Source organism: Chroicocephalus ridibundus, chromosome 4 (genome assembly GCF_963924245.1).
Source record: "Chroicocephalus ridibundus chromosome 4, bChrRid1.1, whole genome shotgun sequence".
NCBI lineage: Eukaryota > Metazoa > Chordata > Aves > Charadriiformes > Laridae > Chroicocephalus > Chroicocephalus ridibundus.
This window is the reverse complement of record NC_086287.1, coordinates 63,701,383-63,726,238: the sequence shown is the minus strand read 5'-3', so window position 1 is coordinate 63,726,238 and position 24,856 is coordinate 63,701,383. Positions and strand designations below refer to the sequence as shown.

Below are 24,856 nucleotides of genomic sequence, written 5' to 3'. Positions count from 1 at the left end.
TCCATCTTTATTCCTTCATGGATTACTTGTATGAATCTGGAGTTACCTGAATTTTGAAATACTAGTTTTGGCTGTATAATCGGATGAGAGAAACTTAATTTGCACAGTGGTATATGCTATCAGATGTGGTGGAAGAGGTGAAATAGCATTTTGCCTGGTGTGACTTTTGTCCTTGTAATGTCACTGGGGAAGATCTCAGTGGATTGTTCTCAGAGTCTGTGGGTTACTAAGATGCTTTTCTTTTCACCTTTTGCCTTATTAGCTGTTTTTGTGAGGCTGAGATTGAACAAAACACCTGTCCAAAAGCAAGTATCTATGATCCTCCTTGTTTGAGTCTAGAAAAATATATCTGCACCAGAAACAGGCAGCAGTGCTACTGCTGAGACCTTTTCAGTAGCATAATCCTTCTGTTGAGATGATAATGTGTTCATTTAACTTTTTAAATTTCATTTCTGTTACTATAGTTCCAAGCATGATTTAAAAATTATTTATATTTGCCTTGTCTCCTGTTAATGGTGCTTTCTGCCGGAATGGATGCATTCTGCACTGTTGCCATTTGAAAGACTGCACTACAAGACGTATTTCGATTGTCACCACATGAGTTGTCTCACGCCCATGTTTTAAAAGGGACACTGCCATTAGACTTGCTTAGCTGAGACCATTGTGATTACTCATTTACTTTCATTAAAATGCTTCATAGCTTCCTTATTTTAAGTAGCTTTTCCCAGCAAGGTGCAGATTTGCCTTGCTGCCATCATTTCATCCGGAAAAATTTCCACGGTGAAAGGAATAGCATATTTTCAACTAATATTTTCCTGACCTGTGGAGAGATGAGCTCATCAGTATCTTTATTGACAAACCCAGGAAGAAGGTGTGTCAACCAGAAATATTAGATCAGTCAGCCTTTCTTGTCCTGGAGCAATTGTAATTTCCCATGGTCTGCAGCAATTTCCTTTAGAAGCAGATATCTGCAGAGATTGTTTTGGATCTGCTGCAGTAGCGTAATTTCGTTTGGACCCAATAAGGTGGCCTTAGATTTCATTCTTTTCATTTTTGCTGTTGAAAATCTTTTGGTTTAGTCCGTGGAAAAAACAGCAAGTTGCTACTTTACAGCATCTAATTGAGGAATGCATGCTGCAGCTTTGCAGAAAAATGTTGCCCGCTCTGAGTTGGGTTATTGAAGTCAGGTATCATGGCCTCTGCCCCTCTCTGAAAAGCCTGAAATAGGTGTATCGTTCATGATTTGTTAGCAAAGTTCCTGCTTTTCGAAAGCGTATTGGTGACTGGCGTAGGTACGTAATTCCTCACTGATAAATATATCCTTTAATGAATGATAGAGATTCTTATTTTTTGGCAGTTTACTCCTGTGAGTTTTGGTCCCTAGAAACGTAAGCCTGGGCATTAGCTATAAGAGGCCAATCTCATTAGCGCTGAAGATGTTCTCGGCGCTGCGTTGTCTGATGCTGCGCTGATGAAAGCGAAGCTCCTCTGATCCGGCATGAAAGAGGGACTGAGTGGGAATCAGAAGTGGGAACAATTTCTCATTTCACTCTAGTTTTTGTTGTCACTTCATCTTTTGCTTTTTTCTGCATGAAATGCCTCTTTCTGTAGCGTTGCTTGTTTGGAAACAGGAGGAGAATATTGGCTGTGTTGGTTTAGTTGGTGGAGTTCACGCAGGCATGTTGGAGCAGAGCTTGAAGTAGCTGGTTCAAGACACTGCTCAACTCATCCTAGTCTTTCTGCCCAGGTGCCTGGTAGCATCTAGCAGGGTTTAGACCCTCCCTGCTCCTCTGTCAGTCACATTTGTGCAGCTGGCAGCACCAGGATTAGCCAGGTCCAAGGGACCTTGCTGTGCGTGAGCTGAGCTCATTGCAATGTGGATGTGCCCTTCAGTTGGTGTCTTTTGGTCGTTGGCTGGTGTCTCTGCAGCCCTGTCACTGTGGAGAGTGGTTCAGGGGAACTCCCTGGAGCTTTTATGCTGATGGTGAGCTGGGCTGGGCGAAAGGCTGGTCAGCCTGGCCTTCAGAAAGCCAAAAATAGCTGCCTGCCTCACATTCAGGCACACGCGGTTTCAAGGTGTGAGCATCAGAGGCGTTTTGTCTTTTTGCAGAGTGTGATGTTGTCTGTGGTTGTATCTGGACTTCCTCTGGTGTGCCACAGCACACCCTTACACCTCAGCCCTGTCCTCAGGGCATCAGGCAGCCATTTGTCGGTGTCACAACCTGCCATGGCCTTGGCCATGTGCCTCAGTTTCCTCTCTACGGAAGGGAACGGCTCTTGTGAGCACCCACGTCTCAGCCAGAAAGAGATGTAGAAGACAGTGGGGTCCGCAGCTGGATGTATAAATCCCAAAGTGCTCCAGGGTCATGGTCGTGATTGCAGTCTCTGTTTCGCCCTCTGGAAAAGAGCAGTGGTCCAGGTCCGGGAGGGTCACCCCTTTGTCCTGACCTAATGGCAGAACGGTGGGTTGGTATCTCCTGACGCTGTTGTATTTCCAACAAGAGCATTAAGTCCTCGCACAGAGGTAATTCCCAGCTTTCCGGTAAGGATAACATTGACAGTACCTAATTAAAGGGCACTTTTAGCCGGGGTAAACATTTATATTAATTTCCTTCTCACGCAGATGTCTGGTAAACTGACCTCCTGAGGCAAAACCATCTGGCCTCAGGTGGAAGGAGGATCTCAGCCAGCGTGGAGAGCACGACCAGTCTCTCACCAAATTGTTTCTCAATAGCTTTTTCTGTCACTGAAGTGGCATACATATGAAAGGCCTGCGGTAGGGTTATATAGATTTTATGGGCATTTGTCTTAGATGACCTGCATAATTACACTGCAGGCTTGTGGCTGCGGGCTCTCTTGTATCTCTGCTTTCCATCGCCTATTCTGGGACCGTCTACGTATAAAATTAGTATGGGCGGTAGGCAGCAATAAGATGTTCCCTACTTGGGTAGACTAAAATTCAGTGAGAAACAGAGCTTTGGGTGAGTTTCTGAATTACACTGAGGAGATTGTTGTGGTATCGTAAACCTTTTCTGTGGGCAAAAAGTCCAGTGCAAGTGAGGTGGTTTTATTGTCTCACAATGCTCTTTCTATTTTATGTACTGTGCTGTGTAATCTTTTGTTATTAAATAATAAGCAAAATAAAAACAGTTGTTTGTCACAGCCAGCTTGTTTTTCAGAGAATTTGCTCACTTTGAAAGTTCAGTCTGTGTGATCTCCAGCCCTGTCAGGAGCTATTATATTGAATCTTCTTTTAAATTGCTTAAGCTGGAGGACAAAACTAGATGTTATCATGCACATCTCAACTGAGAGCAGAGCAGATTCGGCAGGGAGCAGCCTCTGATGCTATGTACCGTGCCATTAGTTTTCGTCACAAACATGTCAAGATTATCTGCTTCCAGTGTTATGTGCGTTGGCTGACATGAGCATTTGTAAATATGCATAATTTTTGAAGTAGTTTGAAATGTGGATATAACACTTGGGGCTGTGTGAAATCGGGTTTTTTTCGCCTTTTACGGATGCCATTGCTGTTCAGAAAGTTGTTTGGTTTGTTACTCCCTCCCACAAAGGTACTGTATTAATTTGCAAAGTTCATAATGAAAGTCACCCAAACTAGAAAACGTCTTAAAGAGGGACCAGCTACTGAAACACTTGGGAAGACCAGTTGCACCATTACCTTTTCAATGGAGGCTGTTGGTGCTTTAGCATATATGGGATCGTATCTTAATGCAGCACATCATTGTTGTTATTTGTGGAACTTGGCAACCCTGAATTCAAACTGGACTTTGATGGACGGGAATTTGCACATATTGTGTGTATGTGCACGTGTGCTTCTTGATAGCCTTCTACAGATGAGGTTGAGTAATGCACGTTAAAAATTGGATAAGAGGCTTTAGTTACATGTTTTTTCAAGCTGCTTTTTTGATCATTAATGCGCAGACCTCTCCCACCCTTGAAAGCAGTTGTGCTCTTCTATGAAGACACTTTTTTCCACCCTCTGTGGTGCAGCCAGACAGCAGAAGGAGCCCGTATCTGTAGCCATGGCAGCCAGTAAATTATTGCTCCATATGGCTGGTGTGGCAGCAGCTGCTCTGGTTTAAGGAGGTCAGGGCATTTAAGAAACAAAACAAAACCCCACTATAAAACCTTCCTAAATGGTTTTGTACAGAAATAGTGGGGTTCTTCATAGGCATAAGGAGAGCCAAGGGAGAGAAATTATTTCCTCTTTTTATATATTTATAACTTTTATATAATTTTAATCAAAGACATTGGGGGGGGATGAAATAAGTTTTTGTCTCTCTTTGTGATAATTTTACCTTTTTTCAGTTTTCGTTGCTAGTGTTTGTAGGTAGCACGTAGTACGGAGGGGCAGCGAGCTGGGCTGTTCAGCCCACAGGGTGAGTGATGCCTCCGGGTCCACGCTGCAGCAGGTACCCAACAGCCAGAGCAGCAGCAGAATCCGACCCGCTGCTTTGGGATACGTTAGGTATTGTGCTGAGAGGGAAACTGTATTGCCCAAATTGAATGGCAGCGCTATATTTCTAGTAATGAAGTGAAGACGTATGCTTTGTAAGCAATTATCGTGGAACAGAGATACAGCTTTAATTTCAGTTTGGGTGTGAGAATCACTCGCTGCTGAAAAATGGTATAGAAGGGCTCTTGGATTTAGCGCTAAAGTTTGCAAATAGGCTTTTCATAAGCGTGAATCTTTTTATTTTCGTTAGGGGACCATTTTAATTAAAATGAAACTGGAATGTTTACTCTCTGCTTCCTATAGCTGTGATTGTTTTCTTCACTGTGTGAGCGCATGTATAATTTGCTCTAGAAGAAATGTCAGCAGTTTCTGATTACCTCGTGAGTCTTACTCAACAGCTTGATTTTAATTGGGGGGAGGAAAGATTTCAGGGTGCTCCAGGGAGGTCTGATGTCTTTTGGTAGCAGGAGGAAATAGGTGCTATCTTTGGTACAATGTTAATTGCAGTAATCACCACTACTGGTTGAAAATAAAAGTCCTTCATTTCTTACCCCTGTTGGTTTTTTTTCAGTCGTGTCAATGAAAGACAACCTGTTTGGTAATTAGCATCCTCCAGCTACATAACCTTTTGACATTGCTGCATCCACGTTTGTAAGCATCTAAACAGGTTGACTTTTGGAAAACGCTGATTGACAGTAGGTAGGTAGTCTCAACTTTTAGGAAATAAGGAAGAAGTTTTTTACGATGAGGGTGGTGAAACACTGGCACAGGTCGCCCAGAAAGGTGGTAGATACCCCATCCCTGGAAACATTCAAGGTCAGGCTGGATGGGGCTTTGAGCAACCTGATCTAGTTGAAGATGTCCCTTCTTATTGCAGGGGAGGTGGACTAGATGACCTTTAAACGTCCCTTCCAACCCAAACTATTCTATGATTCCATGAAAACTCTACAATTCAGGTTAGATAAAGGAAAGAGAAGACAAGATGCATAGGGAAGAGTGTGCTCATGCCTTCAGATACATTCTCTCTAAGCCCAGAAGTCCATGAGGATTTGTAAGTAATAGATAGTTTATGTGGGTCAAGAGTATCTCTTTCTTGACATTTTTGATAATTACGAAATATGACAAGAAGTGTCTGTAGCAGAACAATGTGTTCTGGATCCTTCAGTGGTACAGCTCCTGCAGCATTCCCATGGCTTCTTTTTGTTTAGATCTACTGTAAGGAGGCACCTTGGACTACTTTGGTTGCCGAAATGCTTTTTGGATCTTGCAAAGCATTTCGGAGATGACCGATTTCTGAATCTTTTTGGAGCTTAGCCAGTATCTTGTATTTTAATAGTCTTCTCCATCAGAGATAATGATCTGAGTCTCCCCTGCTTGTTCTCTGGGGTTTTGTTTCCTCCTGCTGATTATTTGAAATAAATAAATAAGTAGGAAAACAACCCGTATTTGTGTGTTAACAGGGAGGAATGACTAATAGAAAAATGAGAAGAAAGGTACTGCTTATCATAAAAGACTCTATCTCTGGAGACATAAATTGGTATTCATTAAGTTGTTTGCCTAGACTTAGTTAAAAGACGTACTTGAGGAGCTGTCTGAGCAGTGTTTCAGTAGAAAGCAAGTCATCCTCTTCGTGACGAGATACATCTAGATGAGGAGGAGAGACCAGAGAGCAGCACTAAATGATGGATTGAGAACAGCCTTCATGGCAGTAAGGAAACAACAGGCTATGAAATGTTTTTCAGAAAGAACAATATTTAACACTTAGCTCTAACGTAATACTGATCCACCTTTTCTCCCCAAATATGCGGGTCTTTATCGTATCTGATGCAGAATTTGTAGGAATGTTTATGTTCAAGTTGTGTCATTTCTCATTCAAATTATGCAGGCTCCCTTGTTTTTGATGATGATTTCTGTAGCTGGAGGTTAGAATTTCGCCTGCGATGACTATGATATCCTGCCTGTATAATCGTACTGGTATCCTCCGTATATCATCAAATACAGGGAAGCAGTTGCAGAGCGGTGCTGGGTAATTCACAGTGTGGCTCATTTTTGCCACGTCTGTGTTCTTCCAAAAAAATCAGTTGAGTCTTTTTGACTTTTGTAATAGGTGACAAAACCACCTATTTCAAAGACCTTCGGTCTGAGCTGGGGCGGCAGTTTGAGAAGAGGTTTTGCTCCTGTGCTTGTTGACAGGCATCTTTTCTTATTATGCTGAACCGGGGCAGACGCTTAGAAGGGAATGTGTGTATTAATTATTGTGGCGTTCTGCTCTTTAGCTGATATCTTTAAAAAAGTAATTGCACGACATAACCCTAGCAAAGTGCTTTCACTGGAGAGTGAATACTCTGTGTCAAACCCTTCTTCTGCGCGGTGTAACTTCTGATGTTCACCATTTCTTCTTTCCTTCTTTGCAGATTAAGACCCTTGATTTCAACACAGCTTGCTAAAAAGGCTGCCACTGAAGAGGTATGTGAAGTCCAGCACTTCTCCTAGTGCAACAGTTTGAGTCTGGAAATTCCCACAAGCCCTTCTCAGCCCAGCTCTGGTTATGTGGTAGATACGGGCAAAAGAAATTAGAGTCTTGTTTCTCTGATCAGACCAGGACCTGGTTACTGCAAACACTGCAAAGCTGAGGTTGCCTGTTTTCTAACCAAGATTTGCCCTTGCTTATCCATCAGTAATAGTAGCACAGCCTCCTAATGCCTGGTTAGACAGCAAAAAAAAAAAAAAAAAAGAGAAAACTCCCTGCAAGCATCTAAAAAGACGCATATCACACAAGTGGGCAGGAGGAGTAGGAGAGGGCAGAGCTCATGCCTGTTTCTCAGCACTTGGACTGTCCCCAGGGAGAAGGGGATGATGCAAAACGCCGCTTCTGGGCAGCCAGTGCTGACCCAAGGGAAGGGCTGGGCTTCTGCGGGAGACCGGTGAGGAAACACAAAGTGACAGCTTACCCTATATAGCATGGCTTACTCTTTGGCTGGTTTGTTTGTTTAGTTTGAAAATACCACAGTGCCAGAGAAAAGCCAGTGCTACTAACTGGCCACCGCCAGAAACCCTCCTTGGGTGGCTTTGTGCACCTGCATTTTCTGCCAAAGGCATCGTGATTATTATCAGTCGTGGCAATAACGGCTTTCTTTCACTATTATTTTCACACTGTACAGAGTAGGCATATGCATTTTGTGTATGATAAAATAACTCTCTACTGCGTATCTAAAAATGCTATTCCAAATAGTTGTTCTTCTTCTCTTTCCCATGAACACGTGACGCTGACGTTCCCTTTGCAAGCAAACCAGTTACCTTGAGTAGTTTAACAGGCTTTGACAGTTGCCCATCCATACGTAGACAGATGCCAAACTGCAGTCCAGGATGTCTGGAAGTGAATTCAGGAAGTTCTATTTAAAGGCGTTGTTTGACTGACGTATTTTTAAAATGACTGAAACCCGTTGATTTTCAGAAACAGTTTGATATCCTGCCTGGGGAAATACATTTTCACTTCTTATGCTATGCTCATTAGAAAACTCTGCACATTTTTAGAAGTATAGCAGTGTGGAAGTGGACGTGATAATTAGAAGAAGGTCAAATTTTAATTAGCATGGTGCAATTTTAAAAAATAATGACTCAATTGTAGCTCCTTTATAGTCACCCATTTTTTCAGAGCAGATGGATACTTTTAAGCATATAAATTGATATATGTTATGATGCCGATTCGTCTCAAACTGTTGTGTCTATTTCAGCTTATACCAAAACCCTAGATGGACTCAATTTGATCACTCTAGAGGCAAAAGCAGTGGTAGGAAATATAAAATAAACTGGAGGGAAGTTCCTCTAAATAATATGATTAACTTGAGCATTAAAAAATCATGAAAACCTGTCTTTGAGTGATCCGAATACTGAAATACTTGATTTTCTATTAAAATTAATGGGTGTCTTTTGCCCTATTAATGAGCTATTGGAGCAAACCCTTAGGTGACTTTGGAAAACTAAGGGAGATTCTTTAGGTTGACTGGCACGGTATATAACAAGTTACGGAACAGCTTTGATGTTTGAATCATTAGGCTGTCAGCTTTTTGGTACAGGGACTTTCTCTTATGGTGTATCTCTAAAGTGCCTGGAGTTACAGGGATTCTGAGAGTTACCGCATCCCAAGTAAATACATTTATAAATAAATAAAAAAAATAAATTACAGTGTTGAATCAGAACTTACTGCCAATGAAACTGGAGAAGATGCAATAGTACATAGCTGAGTATTCTAATTTGAAACCTAAAGCACTGTAGGACTTTTCTTGTGGTAGGGACCAAAGGAGTTGGGGTTTCGTGGTCTCCTTTGGACTTTTCTTTGTTAGGAGCGCCTTACCACTGGCCTTCTGAAGGAAGTGGTCGCAGCCTTTTCCATCTCTCCTAGTAGGGGAGATGACTCTCCATGCTGATAACTGCTGACTAGTGACAGGTACTGTTAAGCATTCCCATCTTGAAATTGCTTACATGACAAAGCATTAATAGTTAATCTTTAATGTTCTTCAAGTTGTCACAAGTGGGATGTCCTTTTTGTGCCACAGGCTCTGGTGTACAAACCCCAGATAGTCCAAGGACAGGATGGAGGGTAAAAGTGCCCTGTTACAAAACTGGTGGAGATAAAGCTCCTGTGATGTTTCTTCCCTGGATGAGAGAAGGAGATGGAGCCCTAGACTGAGCACACCATGGAAATGAGACCACCAGGGTGCCAGGCCAGGGCCCAGGTTGTGCAGGGGCAGATCATGTTGCTGGTTCCTGCCCCATTCACAGATCAGTCATTAGTGAACTGAAGATGGTATTACCTCAGAATTCACCTCTGTCTCCTTGCGGTGTTGTCCTTTCTCTCCCTCCTGCTGTGTCCTGCCTAACCTTGGAGCAGCTGGGGAGGTGCACATATGGAACGGGTCTCATCAGTGATGAATTCCCAACTTAGTGTTTGGGGATCGTTATTCTGGTGAATTTCATAGGTCATGTTACAGGTGCTGGCGTGTATTATCAACCTAGTGCTCTGCCATCACATTAAGTGCTGTCTAAAGAGTGCTATTTGTTCCACAGCTCATTGTGCCTCCAAATAAATCCAACCAGAGCTGTCAAAACTAATACATGTTGGGGTTTTACTGATTTGAAGGGTACAGTTTTGCTATCATTAAAGTGTCAATAACATTGTTATTGTGTAATAGGCTTGCTGTGAGTTGAGGACAATGAGGAAAAGGTTGTAAGTTTTCCCACAGAGCTCTGCTGAGGAGCCTTTGCTCCCAGATTTCTCCTTACCTTGTGCTTGCAAGAGGATCCTTGTTCTGCTGTTAAGATCTCTGGAAATTTCGCTTACCTGGAGATGAATTATGTGAAAACTGTGGGTGTTTCTTCTTGACTTTCATTTGGGCGACATTTCACTGAGCAACTTTCCTATCCCCTGGAAGAGCTAAGCCTCTAGCACTGGATGTGGGCTTCCCTATGTGGAAGCTGCTGACATTTTGTACAAATACTGAACCAAAAGGAAGGGCTGCTCTACCCTCCCCTCTTCTTTTTTGCAGGTGACTTTTCCAAATGCACAAGCAGAAGCCCCCGACTTAGAAAAACCAGCAGCTGTGCTAGTGGAGAGTGGCCCAGTAGCTTACAACCCCGATGAAGAGGTGGAAGAGGAAGAAATAGAAGAAGATGATGATCACTGCATGAGCGCCTTGCAGTTAATGGGAGGAAATGGTAAGCTGGGATGCTGTAAGCTTGGATGCTGTCTGAATTGCCATCTACCGGTGCTGTGGGGTTCATTGTCGCAGGGTTCCCCTGCTTGTCCCTGTCCTCCGGCTGCTGGTCCTGTGCGGAACGCCTACTGCCTTTCTGGCATTGTACGTTCCTGTGGGAAAGCCTGGAGTCACCCTTGTCCGAAACCTGACCTTCTTAGAGGCTCCTCCTGAGAAGACTTTGCATGTCGAGCTTTAGGCTAAGAGGGCTTCCCAGGAACAAACTGATGTTATGCCTTCCTCAGAATTAGGTTTATTAATGTGGATTTGAGGAATTATGGGGTCAGTAACCTCTCCGTCAGCAGCGCTTTGGGCTTGTTGCCTCCCTACTCCTGCTTGCCTCTTCAGCTGGGGCTGCAGCAACATCCAGGTTGTCCGTTAGCCCTGGGGACGTGGCTTTGAGCAGCCTGGTCTAGTGGGAGGTGTCCCTGCCCATGGCAGGGGGGTTGGAACTAGGTGATCTTTAAGGTCCCCTCCAACCTGAACCGTTCTATGATTCTATGAATTGTCACACTCTATTTCTGGGGAAAGCGCTAGGAGGAAAGAGTTCTTCAGCAAGTACAGAAATTGCATTGATAGCGTACGGTGTGCTGTATGGTCCACAGATGCGTGCTAATTTCTTTGGGTTACCCAGCAAAGCCACTCATTTAATTAGGTTTCTTTGCTGACAGGAAAAGGCAGTATCCTCTCTGCTGCGGTTTCTCCTAGCTGGACACATCCACATTTATCCTTTATTAAAAACTTCCCCTTAGAAGTTAAGCTTTGAAAAGATACAAAAATATTTCTAAAAAGAGAGCTGCTAATTATGGGTTGTGAAAAAGCAAGATGGAAATAAGTTTCCTACTGAAATGTTATTTACTGCAAAAATCCTTCCAGTACGATCAATTTAGCTTTCCAGGACAATATGTATACATTTCACAAAAGTGTCTGTTGCTTTTAAATTGATTTCTCCACTGGAAAATAATTGCCAAACCGTAGGAAAAACGGTTTGTTGCCTGCATTTATTATTAGAATAATGTTCCCAAGAAAAGGCACCCATGTTGGGGAGGGTGGGTCTATGTTTATTAATAAACCCCCCACAAAAATAGAATAAAGGTCACTGGGCTTTTTTTCTTTGTAAATGTTACTATTTTTAAACCCTTCTGAGAACATTCCGCTACTCCCTGTCTCGTCTGGACAACAGCTGAAAAATCAAGAGTTTAAAAAAAAATTATAGAAGGAAAGGAGTATTCCCAGAATTCAAACACAGGTGCGCAGAGCTGCTTAGCAGAGCAAATAACTCCTTTCTAACTGCTTTCTTCGTGGGTTTAGACCTGTCTGCCTGGAGTAACTGCAGGAATTACAGATGGTGAACTTCACCCATTCTACACAAATTATTATAGATTACACTTAATTCTGCTTCCGAGCATTTGCTCGACTCTTTGGATGAAATGTTGCACTGTATTGGATTTGGAATACAAAGGTGAACTTTACTGAATGCTCGTAGGTAATAGCTATCCTTAGGTTCAACTATGCAACAGAAAATATCTGTTTCACTGCATTCAGAAGCACACAGAAGAGAAACTGGTGCATTAGAAACACACAGACATGCCTTCTGACACACACATCCCACAGTCTTTCTACTCAGCATTGCATAAGACAAAACTAGATTAAAAAAATGGGCAAAATTTTAAGTTGTTCTTCTAAGAGAAAGTAGATACGGGAGATCTGAGTCAGATGTGTTGGTCAGGATTCGTTGCACGACTGCTTTGATGTTGATGGGAACCCTGAGCTATCTCTGAACCCTTGCAGTTTCAGCTTATAAATCCATGAATAATATAAACAAGGCAGCTTTTTTTCTTGGTGGCTATGTCTAGTGAGAACCGTGCCTACTTGTAAGTGTATGCTGCTGCTTATCAGCCACCGTGTTCCAAATTACATCTGACAATCACGCTTGATCACCTTAACCTCTAAATTAAACCAAGTGTTTCACATATCCATGTGCCAAGTATTCCTAAATGAGGCTCCAGTGACAAGTGAGAAGAGATATTTGCACATACACGCTTGCAAATAATTTTATTTCATTGAGCAAAGTACATGCAAGAACTTTTTATTTAGCCCTAAGAAAATATTTGATTTTTTTAAACTGCTTGCTTAAGGCAAAACTTACCATCCAGTTACACAGCAGGAAAACAACCTGAAAGTAGGAATACTTTTGTCGTATCTTCCAGCTACCTGAAATACTTGCATTTTTATATGTCTTTGTGTGTGTTTCAGATTATGGCTGTGATATGGACGATGATGATGGCTATTAGTTCCCTTTACTTCCAACGGACATGGACTGTGTCTTGTTCCCAGCAAATCTTCAGTCTTCAAACTGTATGAATAGTGAAAGAAGCTGTCTATGGTCGGCAAATGTAATCGAACAATCCTTACTTTTGTAAAGCGAATTTTAGGTTGGCATTGACTCTGGTCAGTTTACATTGACCCGTAACCCAGCAATAAAGTTTGGGTTTGTACTTGAATTTTTTTTTTTTTTTTTATTTTGGTGGATCGTAGTTTAAGGATGAAATTAATGGGAGTAATGTTTCCAGAGGACAAAAGAAAAGAGACAAAATAGACTGTGTATAAAGCATGCGTGGCTGAAAGCAACACATCTCTTATTTATGTGACTCTGCTTTTAGGCATGCTGTTGAAAGGGAGCAGATTGAAGGACAGATAGGAGGACAGGTGAAAACGAGAAGTTTGCCTGTTGATTATTTGAGTCCAGTAGCATTAGTTGTCTCATAATGCTATAACCGAAAGAAAGAAAGAAAGAAAACCTTTCCAACCTGTATTGTAAACATGACCCTGTTATTGTATACAAGCTTCCTTACCCAGGCCTATCAAAAATTAATGACAAGTTATATATTTGCAGGGCAGTATCGGTTTCTCTGAAATGAAGTAAAGACTTCTTTATGTTAATCAATTCATGGATTTTTGAAAAGATATGACAATAGAAGGCGAATAGTTGGCAGCGGAGAATCATCTTCCACTGCGAGTCCGGTGCGGTTTGTGTGGAAGGAGGGAGAAGACCTGGGCGAGGCAAGAAGTGTAGAGAGCAAGTGGGTGAAGATGGTGTGCTCACGTGCCTTTGCTGGGCGTCCCTCGGGACAGCCAGGTCTTGTTGCCGCTGGTATTTCTGCAGGAGGGTCACCCTGCCCGTCCTGTGGAGCTGCTCTTGTCCGACTGAGTTAGAGTGAAGGTCTGCTTCCGAGGGCTGCCTGTCTCTAAAACCAGTTGAAAGAAAGAGAAAGCTGAGCTTTTTAATAAATAAGCTAGCATCTGCTTTGGCTGAATTTAATTTATTGTAATTTATTTAACTTTCTGTGGGTAAATTGAAGGTCACCATGCAGCAGTCTGACTTTCATGGCTCAAATCCCACCCTTGAACAGTTGCTGCTACGTGAATAATGGTGGAGCTCCAGCCTCGTGCCCCCCGAAATGTCAACAGGCGGGTCCTTCTCAGCCAGATACACCAGCTCTCGCAACGCCGTGAGAGCGGGGATCAGGGATGGAGCCCCTGTTGCCCAATCCCACCCTGTTGCCTCTGACCTGACTTTCCCTGGCACTGCTGGGTCCGAGGCCCTCAGCTGAGTGGGAAATGCGCTGCACTCCGGATCACGCTCTTGATGACTGCAGCTGCAGGAGCCAAGATGTTTTCATCTCTCTCCCTTGTCTCGTGACAATCATGAAAACTGTAGCACTGCAGCTTGTCTTACACCAGGGAAAGAGAGATATTTATCCTACCAATGTGTTTTTTGTTACGCAGTCTCTCCTGGTCAGCTTGTCGTTCCTGCCCTTTTTGAGGAGTGCTCATCACTACAGCACCATCCATCCTCCCGCTGCGGAGGGTGGATCATGGCAGGAAAAGACGCTGCCTTGGGAAGCTCTCTAGCTACTGCCAGCCAGAGTGACGATGATGCTCATACCTGTGGTCGTCACCAAAGAGGGGAAGGGCCAGATGGCCTTCCATACCTCTTCCGTCCCTCCCAGTAGCATGCAAAAGAGGGATCGTGTAACTAGAGCAAGAGCAAGTGCTTTTCTTTTAGGAGCAGGCTTGATATTATTTGGCTGGTAAATGTAGTTTGTTGGGTAGGTTGTATCTGCTAGATACTGTTGAGCCCTGTAGAGGAGTATTTCTGCAATGACTTCTTAAAAGCAGAACTCGGTAGCAAAAATGATGTAGTGAGGCTAATGGGAAGAAGAGCTCTTCTGAACTAGATTTCAGTTACTTAGTTTGCGGCACTTAAGTGGAAAGAGATTCCGTATAATTCTTAGGGGAAAAGCTGGCATTTTCACAGAAAAACTATAGATTTTTTCTGATACTTTATAAATACTGCACAGAAAATGATACTGAGGAGATAAACCTTTCTACCTCTCTTTTATCTACACCGTAAATTCAAAATCATGCTATAAGCAGAAATTTTTTAAAAAGCAGTTTGTTTTGTCGAAGTTCATGCTCTGCAAGTCTTTGAGACAGATGAGTTTGAGCATTTGGCTTTGAATTAATCTGCCAATAGCGCTATTACACATACCCATACTCTCAGTATATTCTCAAAGCTTGGATTTTATTCCAAGGTACACATTATTCTCTATGCAGGAAATAAACATGCATAAATAAACATGTGTATGACTCATGTAGGTCGAGTGCTTTTCTCAGATGCGTGGTGTTGACTCTTAAAGAAACCCCTAAGATGATATTGCTAAGGGTCTTTCCTCCAGTCTTCTGTGTAGATTTTCATCGGTTTGTTCCCCCAAAGGATACTAAACCTGCTGCCGCGTAGCGATGTTACGTGCAGGAGCTGAGAGTCCACCCAAATAACCGCCGCTAGTAAACTCGAATTTCAGTAGCACATTGCGTTTCTGAGAACATTGTTTCCTGCACTGGAAGCAGAGGATTGCAGTTTTTGAATGCTCTCGTAAGATTTGATTAGGAAAGGCTATCGCGTAGTCTGCTAGAAAGGCGCTTGGAGAGGAAAGGAAAAAAATCAAATAAAGACCTACAATTCCGTAGCATCTCAGTATTGCTGGTGAAGTTAACGGCGTGGTTTCTGTACAGGGGTCCTCGAGGAAAGGCCGTGGTGTCGGATAGGCAGACTTCACTGAGCATTGTAAGGCTTCTTAAGCTATAGTGGTTATGTGCATTTTTAATTTATTGGTGACTTACCGGGAGTTTTATAATGTCCATTCCATCTTGATTTAACTAAGCTCAGGAAATGTAAACAGATTAGAACATGCTAGTTTCTGTTTTTATAGCTAGTCATTAAAATGTAAAAAGATTAACACTGCATTAACTCTGTTTACTACTGCTGATGTATCTGGACAATTTTGTTGTACATAAGTGAGCCTAAATTCACTTGGAGTAATTTGGACCCTGCTTTTCTCAGGATTCTGATTATAATGAAGAGAGCTTATAAGGCTTCAACGTTTGTTGTTCTTAGATCTTCTTATTTGAACCCACACAAGCTGTGTGTCATCGGTTTTGTTGCATAAAGCATGTCTCTTGCTGCAAGTCACTTTGCTTGACAAGACAAAACCCTCCAGCTGTTGTATCCAGCTTGTCTGCCGTGCAGCCTTTCAACACTGTTGTATTGTGGGAGTAAAAAATGAAAGAAATAAGGAAAATAATGTGTTTCTTCACTATGGTAAGTGCATTTTCAGTGTCTTATGACGTTTCTTTAAAATCACTGTGTTCAGTATAGCAACTTTTAAATGGTGCCAGACAGCCTTGTCTTGAGGGTTAAACGTGTTCGTTGAAAAAGTTCTTGCCATCCTGATGGCTTGTTTGTATGCTTTGGATTGCATTGAAACTCCAGTCGCAGATGTGTACAGTTAATGTAAAGTTTGCCTAATAAATGTTCTGTTTCTTATTTTTGTGTTGAATCCTTGCATTTGGTTCAGTTAGTGCCAAGGAAGTTAAACCTGTTTGATGTAAGCATATGTATCATCCTTACACAACCACAATATGAGCCATGTTAAGCTTTTTTACTGTAATATATTTGCTGTAAATAAAAAGTAAAGCCCTTGCTTATCCCATCTTCTGTCATGCTGTCCTGCTAATTTCTGATTCTTCTGTCTTCATTCTTATGAATGTTCTTTTTGGATTGCTGCATGATTGCTTGATAGTAACCAAAATTTGTAATTCAGCTTTCTTTTGTCTCTAAAAGGGAAGACACGTCTAATCAGGCAAGTGTTTTTTACGAGATATTGTTCCACTGATAAATGTAGATACTTTCTGTAAACTGCATAACATTAACGAGGTTTTTCCACTAAGCTATATAATTAACTGACTGTGGGAACAATATAGTGTGTGTGTTTGGTGGAACTGTTCCAGTGCTTGTTTCTGAAAGTTGTATCTTGATAAATAAGGTGTGCGCTGAGTAAAAAATCATGTCGTTATTATTATCAACATCTGGTCGCCACAGTTTGGAGGCCAAAATCCCCATCTACACTTGGTGCCTATGGGTGTTTGTTAGTTTTATTTTTTCCTGGAAGTGGAGCTACTACTGGATCCTCAGGAGTGTGAACGGCAAAGTTTTAGCATATCGTAAGACAATTAACAGTAGTTTTGATAAGGCAGGAAGTATGTCTCGTTCCAGCATTTCACTGGGTTCCCATACTCTCACGTAGGTGCGCTTCTGCTCTCATTGACGTTGGGATGCTTTTATCTCAATTTCTTTTCAGCTGTTCCAACCCTTCCCACTGGTCGTTGGGAACTTCTCCAGTGGTGTCCGTTGCTGATGCTGTTCTCTCACGCATAACAGCGAAGCTGTTAAAAAGTAGTGGCCGCTTTGGCCTCGTATTTTTGCTCTTCCCAAGCTGTACGGTTTATTTGCTTTGTCCTCTAATTTTTCTCCTCCCTACCACACCAAGCTTTCACAAGCAAAACTATTCTGTCCCCCCCGGCTGTGTTCATCAAATACCCCTCCTTTAAGGGTCTGAGAAGTTAAATGATGTTAATAAAGCTGAAATCTTGCAAAGCTTTATATTAGCTTCATTTGTCACCAGTAGATCATAGCACACTCATTCTTAGGTTCACGTTTTGTAATGCAGAAGAGGATGCTGTAATTTTCTACTTCCATCATGTGTGTAAGAGAATTACAGCATATTTTTGGGTATTTCTTATGCCTGCACCGATATCTGGCAGTGGTCTTGGTGAGTGGTGGTTGTTTAGTGAAAAAAAATAACTAACTAATGCAGGTTAGGCACACGAGAAAGGAGGCTGGGTGAAAATTCGTGACTTAAGGCTTAACAAATTTACTTGGTGAGTTCCTTCATCGTAATTGTTTTTTTCTTATGGGACTGTTGTGCATTTTCATGGAAATGAGGGAGATGCATACATTTCATAAAAATGCAAAATGAAATTCCCATCTTGCCATGTGACTCTAGGAGCACAGGATTTAACGACTTCTAGTCTGAGTCTTACATTTGTATGGGTTGGCAGTAAGCGGCACTGTACTGGATACTGGGATGGCAGTCATGGTATTATCCATTACTATTGCAAAATTGCAACAAGAATGCCTTCTTACTGCCTCTTGCTGCTCTTAGTGAAGTTTCTCAATTCTTCAAAAGCAGAAAAATACAGCAAATGAAAGGAATTTGAACAATGCAATGAAAAGAAACAGCACCAACACTGCTTACCAGGTCATTTTTCTTCAGTGCTCTTCTGTGGGAAAGGCAGAGACTAAGAGGGGCAAAAGTTGCATCTTGGCAGCAGCAGAGGTGAGGCAGCATTGTCCGTTTTCCATGCAAAAATTCCAGACTCCTGTTTCATGGTATATCCTGCACCGCCTTCATCATTTGTAGGCTGGGCAGTCCACTGGAGGTTATTGAAAGAGGTAGGACACCTAGCCAAGTAAGGAAGAGGAGATGGCAGGGTGACTTTGTTTCACTTGAGTTAAAAAAAAAAAAAAAAAAAAAAAAAAGGAGATTAATTATTTAGAGTGGTTTTAAGGCCTATAGTTTGACATTAAGGGGAAAAAAAAAAAACTACATTAAGAAAACCAGAAAGATCAGGGAATATTTCTTTGAAGTGATGTGTGTTGGATTGTGCAACAGGTGGTGAGCATAGGAATGGACCAAGGATAATACATCTCTGGAAACCCAGCTGGTCTCACAGCTGCATTAAACAATTAAGTCTTTGGCCACGCCACTGTTCCTGGCACGCCTCTGCTTTTGTCGGGTCGAGGTGTGATTTCTAACTGCCCTGAGATGTCAGCTGCCCCATTTCTGGTTAATGGGTGGCAGTGTCCCGCACACGGGCTGGCGGACATGTTTCTGCTGCAGATGTTTCCTTCCCCCCCGCCCCGAGCTGCTCATTCCCAAAGAAGAATCTGCGAGGTTTTGGGGAAAAAAAGGCCCCATGCTCATTTCTCAGCTCTGCCTTTTTATAACCGTGACAAAAAATAGGCTGAAGTGCTGACTGCGCAGCCCACGCTGGCCTTGTGTAGCCACCTGGCTGTGGAGCAGTAGCGCATGTTGGACACTCCATGGCCGGTGCAGCCACCCATCCTCAAGTGGCTCGGCAGGTAGTGTAGCTGGCAAGTGTTTTCTGACTCCTCCTTTTTGATGAGGGTCTCCTAAGTCTGCCGTTCTTGTAGAGGGGCTGATCCCGGTCTTCGTTAAATACCCTGGGACGCATAAGGATTTCAGAGCAAATTTTTTTGAGTAAAAGTTCCATGCGAAGAGCGTGGTCTGTGCCCTAAGCAGATGTCTGCTGGCAGTCAGGGATCTCAAGTTCCTAAAAATGCAAACAACTAATAGGAAGGTGATGTGAAAATATCCGTGATAGATACTCAGATTTGCCAGAAATTGGTACAGTTCCCTTGACTTCACATCAAGCAGTAAGAGCTCTGCTGGCTTATATCAGTTGAGGATCTGTGCCACAAGCAACAGTCTCTAGAGGTGGTAGCACTATTGAAGAAAGGGAGGAAAGTTCTCTGGGGTGAAAACAGTTTGTGACACTGTGGTATGTTGCCCAAAGCCACTTCTTACTCCATTTGTCAAGCACAACTTATTGCCTTGCCTAATTAACCAGCAAAATGGAGGTACCTATTCTGCTGATTTTAAAATAAGTGAGAAAAGGGAACTTCAGTGGTGATACAGCTGTAGTGTGCAGCACGTAATGCATCCCTCTTCAGCTCTGCATGGGGATGGCTGCAGCTGTCAAAACCTTCTCTCTCTAGGTGGTCATAGACTACTCTGACATGGATCTGTTGTAATTGAATAATGGTTCTTCAGAGGAAACAGGCTAAATCCTTGTGTCTGCTTTGATTCCTGCCCATGCTCCAAGACCTCACCGAAGGAGAGTCTACACATACATACCGGCACAATTCAAGTAAGATTCATGGGTTGGCACAGGGTAAAGTACAGCTATAGCAAATTGTTTCAAAACTCTAGTCACTATTTTCAAGCAAACTCTCACACAAGGCCACTGGGAAATTGTTTGATACTGCTACATGCTGCATTAAATCAGTAGGACCTACCATAAGCTCTGAGGTCTCCAACAGCAAATCAGTGCGATGTGAATCATCATGTTTTCTTTCTGGACCATCGGGCACCACAAGGAAGAGTCTGAGTGGATTTTGCTGCCTGCGGTAAGATGAAGGAGCGTTCATCTTGTTGATCTTCCCTGTGTATTTTATATTGGTTCAGAGGAGCTGCCTGCACTGCATTAATAAAATGCCATCTAAAGCACTTTTGGCCAGTGTTCTTGGCACACGTGCAAGTGTAGATTTTCTGATCTCCCCTGGCCACTTGGTACGCAAAAGGTCTCTATCGCCAGGGGTAGTGCCAACCCTCAGCCCAGCAGAGACCCCAAGTATTGTCACTGCTTGTGGGTATAATACTGGCGTGAAAGGGGCTACATCTCGTATGAGAGATAATGGTACACCACTTAGGAGATTATATTTCTCCCAGTCTGCTGCAGAAGTGATTGGGGAAAAGCAGGTATACTAATATTGCTGTGCAGAGAAGTAGATTGGGGGTCCCACGGGCTGTGTTCAGCCCACGGATCAGTCCCATCCGTTAATTCTCCTTGACTACTACAGCACGTATGATGCTCAGGAGATACACAGTGGAGGCCATCCATGACACCTCAAGTGAAGATCAGAAGTAGGCAGGGTGAAGACACAGCTATTACAGGACTTGGATGAGCTTTGGAAGGAAGGCTATGGCTCTTCCAGTGTCATTCCAACCCTCCTTTCTCAGCCAAGCTTAGCTATCGTTGAATTCCTGGGTAGCTCTTAGGTTGTTTAGGCCCTAGGGTGGCGTGCCGCCCAAGAAAGTGGTTTTGGGGGCTTGGGGGGGGGGTGGGTGGTGTTTTTAAGTTACTCCCTCTGTTGCCATAAATTGCAAGGACTTTGCTGGGGATTGCAGCTTTCCTTCTAAGCAGAGTCCTTGGTGCTCAGCGGGAGTAAGCAATCACTACTGAAGAGCAGAGATGTTAAACGATACAAAAAGGGGGAAAAAGCAGCACAGATGGAGAATTGTGGTGAAACTTGGAGCATGAAAATATCAGTTGCTTCAGGTGTTGGAGCCAGGGATGTCTCACATCAGAGATAGAGCAGCAAGCTGCAAGCACAGTGGAGGAGACCTGGTCTGGTAAGCTGTGACCTGAAATTCCTCCTCATTTCACCTCCGGGACAGGCTCTGTGTTTCCCCTGCAAGGCGGGGTGATCAAACCATCTCAGATGGCTCCCTACGACATCCCTTATTCTTTACCATTAACTGCTCACATGAGCATGACGCCCAACTTGCTCTTCTGCTAGTGATTATATCTGGCTCACTGCCGGATCCTGCCCAGCTCCGCGGCTCAGCAGGCGAAGGGACTGGGACATCACAGCAAATGCTCCTTTTCCTGGAAAAAGAGCGGTGCCATTACTCAGGGTTTTCACCCATGTGTTTGCCCTGAGTCTGGTGGCTTTTCTTGTCTTGTTTTTGGTTTGGTGTTTCTCACCTGGACAATTTCTTGTCTCTTGTGTAATTTCTTATGGGTAGCTTAAGGAAATGAGCTGGGGGAATCTAGAACCACCAAGGGCTTTTGGCAAATTGGCATGGGGCTGCTTAGTCCTCTTCACACGTAGACCCTTAGCGCCTATGTTAGCGCCTATGTTGTCTGCCCTTCTCTGTAACATACCAGTTGCTGGTGGTTTTGGAAGAGAAGGATGTTGTTGGAAGCGCTGCTCTCAGTTTCTGCGTGTTAGGCAGTGTGGCGAATATTGTGAGGCCAGTGCAGAACCAGCTACGTCCCAGCCACAGCATCATCCAGGAGTGCTGAAAAAAGAAGCCATAAAGAAGAAAACAGTCCTTGTGTCTGAGGGTGCAACATGGGCTGATCTGGGAGCGTGGCACAGACAGTCTGGTTTAACTCGAAAGCTCTGCCTGGTGCCAGAGTCACCCTTATGGTGGCTTTTATGGTCCCCTTATGGACCTATCTTGTGGTCACCCCACCTTCCAGCAAAAAGGGAAAATGTCTCTAGAGGAAGCAAAATTACCCATTGGAATCCCTGCAATCTGTAATAAATATATGAGATGTAAAAAGCTAACAAAATGGAATGGAGTTGGACATGAAAGTGAAATCTGCCTTTTTTAACCTGAAAACAGTGTGATATCAGCAATGCTGCAGTGTCTGGGAGCAGTCTGAATAAAAATGTGGATGCATTTAGGAATTATGGTATTTGTACAAGAAATGTTCAAAGGGCTGAAGTCTTCAGTCTCTTTAATTAGTCATGGGAGCGAACATCATTGGCTTTCCGTGAAAGAACACCAGATTGTTGCCGTTCTGTCTTTCTAAATACATGTCCTGTTTTCCCCTTAGTATATTTCATTATAAAATACAATATTAAAGCTTTAAAAAGTCTTTATTAGCTAGCAGATGGTTTTGCAAGCCATTTTAATGAGATGAAGAAAACTTTAATGGCAGACATTTAAAGTTGTGCTTAGACAGACTATTGCCTTCGGAAAAATCTCAGGAATGTTTTCTCCTTGTTTTTGGCGGAGCTTGGCACCAGATTATGTAGAAGGAAATAGAAGGGGATGATTTACGCTGACTGGTTCCCTCCCAAGAGTGGTTTTACATCAGTGTAACATCGTTGAGTTCCACAGTCGTGGCATAATTTACGGAGGTGCAAAGGGAGAGGGAAATGTCATTAACTTGATGCAGTTCAGGAGAAATATTATATTTCTCGTATACTTGCCTCATTCCATTGCCACAGTCGAGATTTTTTGGGAAGTTTATAGGCAGCTCCCTTGCAGGCAGGGCAGCAGTGTGCCAGCTCCTTCTGGACATCTCTTTCTTGATGTCAGCATCAGCAGCATGTGGGGTCGAGAAAAAGGAGATGGTAGAGCCCTGAGACCCTGTCCATGTGGGACAGCCTTGCAAGTCCTGGCTTTCTTCTTTCCACCCTTGCTAAATTTCCTGAGGTATAAGATGCTCTTGCTGAAAACAGGTAGGAACATGGCTGTCCTCAAAAAAAAAAAAAAGCGTTCAATGTCTCGATGGTTCTTCCAGGCCTGTATTTCTTGCTTAAGCAACCAATGCCACGTTCTTCAGAGGTGCGAGCTCTCTCGTAATGCATATACTCACATCTGGAACACCCAGTCCGTGACAAGGAGGGTTTCTATCCCTTTAAATATGCGAGTTCTTGTTTGTGGTTTGTTTTTTTTTTTATGCAAGCAGTTGCTGACTTTCAGACCTGCTTCCTCCAAAGGTTTGTTTTGTCTGTGCAGGGTCCTGGCCTCAGGGGAGCAGGGAGTGGGGAGCCTGTGGTGATTCATTCGCACAGCCAGAGGATTGACTGTCCCTGCACATATTAAGAGATGAATCATGCTTCACAAAAGCAATAAAAAATGCCTACTAAATGAGTAATTGCCTGGCTACCTTCTTAGTCTGTCCAACCCTTTGTTCCTCCCCTGGACTGCTGACCCTGTAACACCTGGCCAAGCTTCAGCATCAGCTTTTTGCACTGTTGGAGACCTTTGTCCTTCTAGTTTTTCTAGATCTAGCTGATCTAATCTCAAAAGCCATTTTTCAGACTTGGAAAAGCCTTGCAGCTGTATGTGCTACGGAGGCCATTAAGGAAAACCTTCCCCTTTCTCTCCTGGTAGAGTGTGTAGGATCACCTACACACCAGCAAGAAATAACATGCTGTAATGTGTATAGGAGCTTGTGATGGACTTGTTAGAAATGGCATCACCAATGTATGGAAGGGAAAAGAGGAAAGTTTGCTGGGATGTTAACACTCAGCAGAGGAGAATTTCTCTAGTTGTGAGCTCCAAGGACCCTAAAAGTTGCTCTGAAAAGCCCTGTGAGCTCCAAAGACTTGACATGAAGAAGGTTCCTTCTGCTAACGGCAGTCTGTTTCCCTGCCCCACTGCTCAGGAGGAGCTTGGGAAGGAAGTCAGGGTGAACTGACCCAAGGATCCCAATAGCAACGATACATATTCCCTGTATCAAGGGAAGTACCAGCTCTTCATCTTCTCCCCTGCTTTGCGATACTAATATTAAAGTAGCAAATAGGGGGCATCTGTTGTCATTTTGTCACCATCCTTACAGTCATCTCCATTAGCTCCTGGTAATAAAGACCCTTGCTGGGTTCTGCTGTTTTCTCTGTCCCACAGCGGGTATTTCTGTGGAGGCCTGTCCTGAAATAAAGGGCACTTGCCAAGAGAAAAACAATTCCTCGGTTTGCCAGGAACAGACGAGAAGCATCTGGGACCCCAGCGGCAGATGCACTGCATGATGAGAACATCCCTTCAGCCCTGGCACATGACTTCTCGGGGTCACCGGGCTGATGAGGAGCAAATTGCCATCCGCAGTGTTGTGACTCTTGCAGAATGAAAGTCAGCCCGCTCCTGCCAGCCCTGCCAGGCTTGTAATTGCAGAGGTTGCAGTACCCAGCTCCTCCCAAATTACAACTTGCATTGACTTGCGTGGCGGCCAAGGGGACAAAGGGGTGAGATGGCCTCTACCGTTTCAGGTGGGTGAAGAAAGGCCATTGTGGTTGGGCACGTTTCCAGGCCAGGTTGGACTCACTTATCTTCTTCCTCTGTTTTGGCAACACGTCTTTGCTGCAGCCTGTTTATCCCACTGACTCCCAAATTCACCACTCTCTGCTCTGAAGAGTAGTACTGCCAGCCATGGCCCTATAAGTATCTGTGGACATCTACTCTGTAGAGCTGCAGACTCTCTAGGAACATTTTGCTTCATTTAAAGCCATCATCTTTGCTTGGTGACTCCCTGGGCTGCCTGTTTCTCTCCGCTGAATATAAAGGAGCTGCTGGTGAGCTGTTGGGACAGAGTTGTCTGCCTTGTAGGCACCAGGAGTGAGGCAAGGTGAGGAAATCCCATTCCTATCTGCTTCAGCCTTCATTTAAAGTCCTAATTGTTTTAAAGAGCAAGAGGCTTGAGTGCCTCCCTTCTGCTACTAACCAGCCACCGCGTGCCGCAAAACAAAACAAAAGAGCTTTTAATATATAGCTAGACTGACTAGGCATTGTAAAATGTTGCACCATAAATATCTTAGATTAATAATTTGTTTATCTGCCACTTCACAATAGGCAGGGGGAACGTTTGTGAAGCTGCTAAGCAATGCTCATTGCAGTTAAAT

General features: G+C 43.4%; 1 protein-coding gene across 3 annotated transcripts in view; it reads left to right on the top strand.

The window, feature by feature from the left end:
- Nucleotides 1–16,283, top strand: part of BRF1 (BRF1 RNA polymerase III transcription initiation factor subunit) — a 179,332-nt gene extending 163,049 nt beyond the window's left edge. For 2 of the 3 annotated variants that reach the window (XM_063333487.1, XM_063333489.1), the window contains 3 exons: nt 6,889–6,940; nt 10,021–10,189; nt 12,484–16,283. In XM_063333487.1, the coding sequence (XP_063189557.1) occupies nt 6,889–6,940; nt 10,021–10,189; nt 12,484–12,521 (259 nt within the window). In that variant the 3' untranslated portion in view covers nt 12,522–16,283. Of the gene's footprint in view, nt 1–5,045; nt 5,174–6,888; nt 6,941–10,020; nt 10,190–12,483 lie in introns of those variants that run through there. The other variant, XM_063333488.1, reaches the window with a different exon arrangement.
- The last annotated feature ends 8,573 nt before the right edge of the window (nt 16,284–24,856 follow it).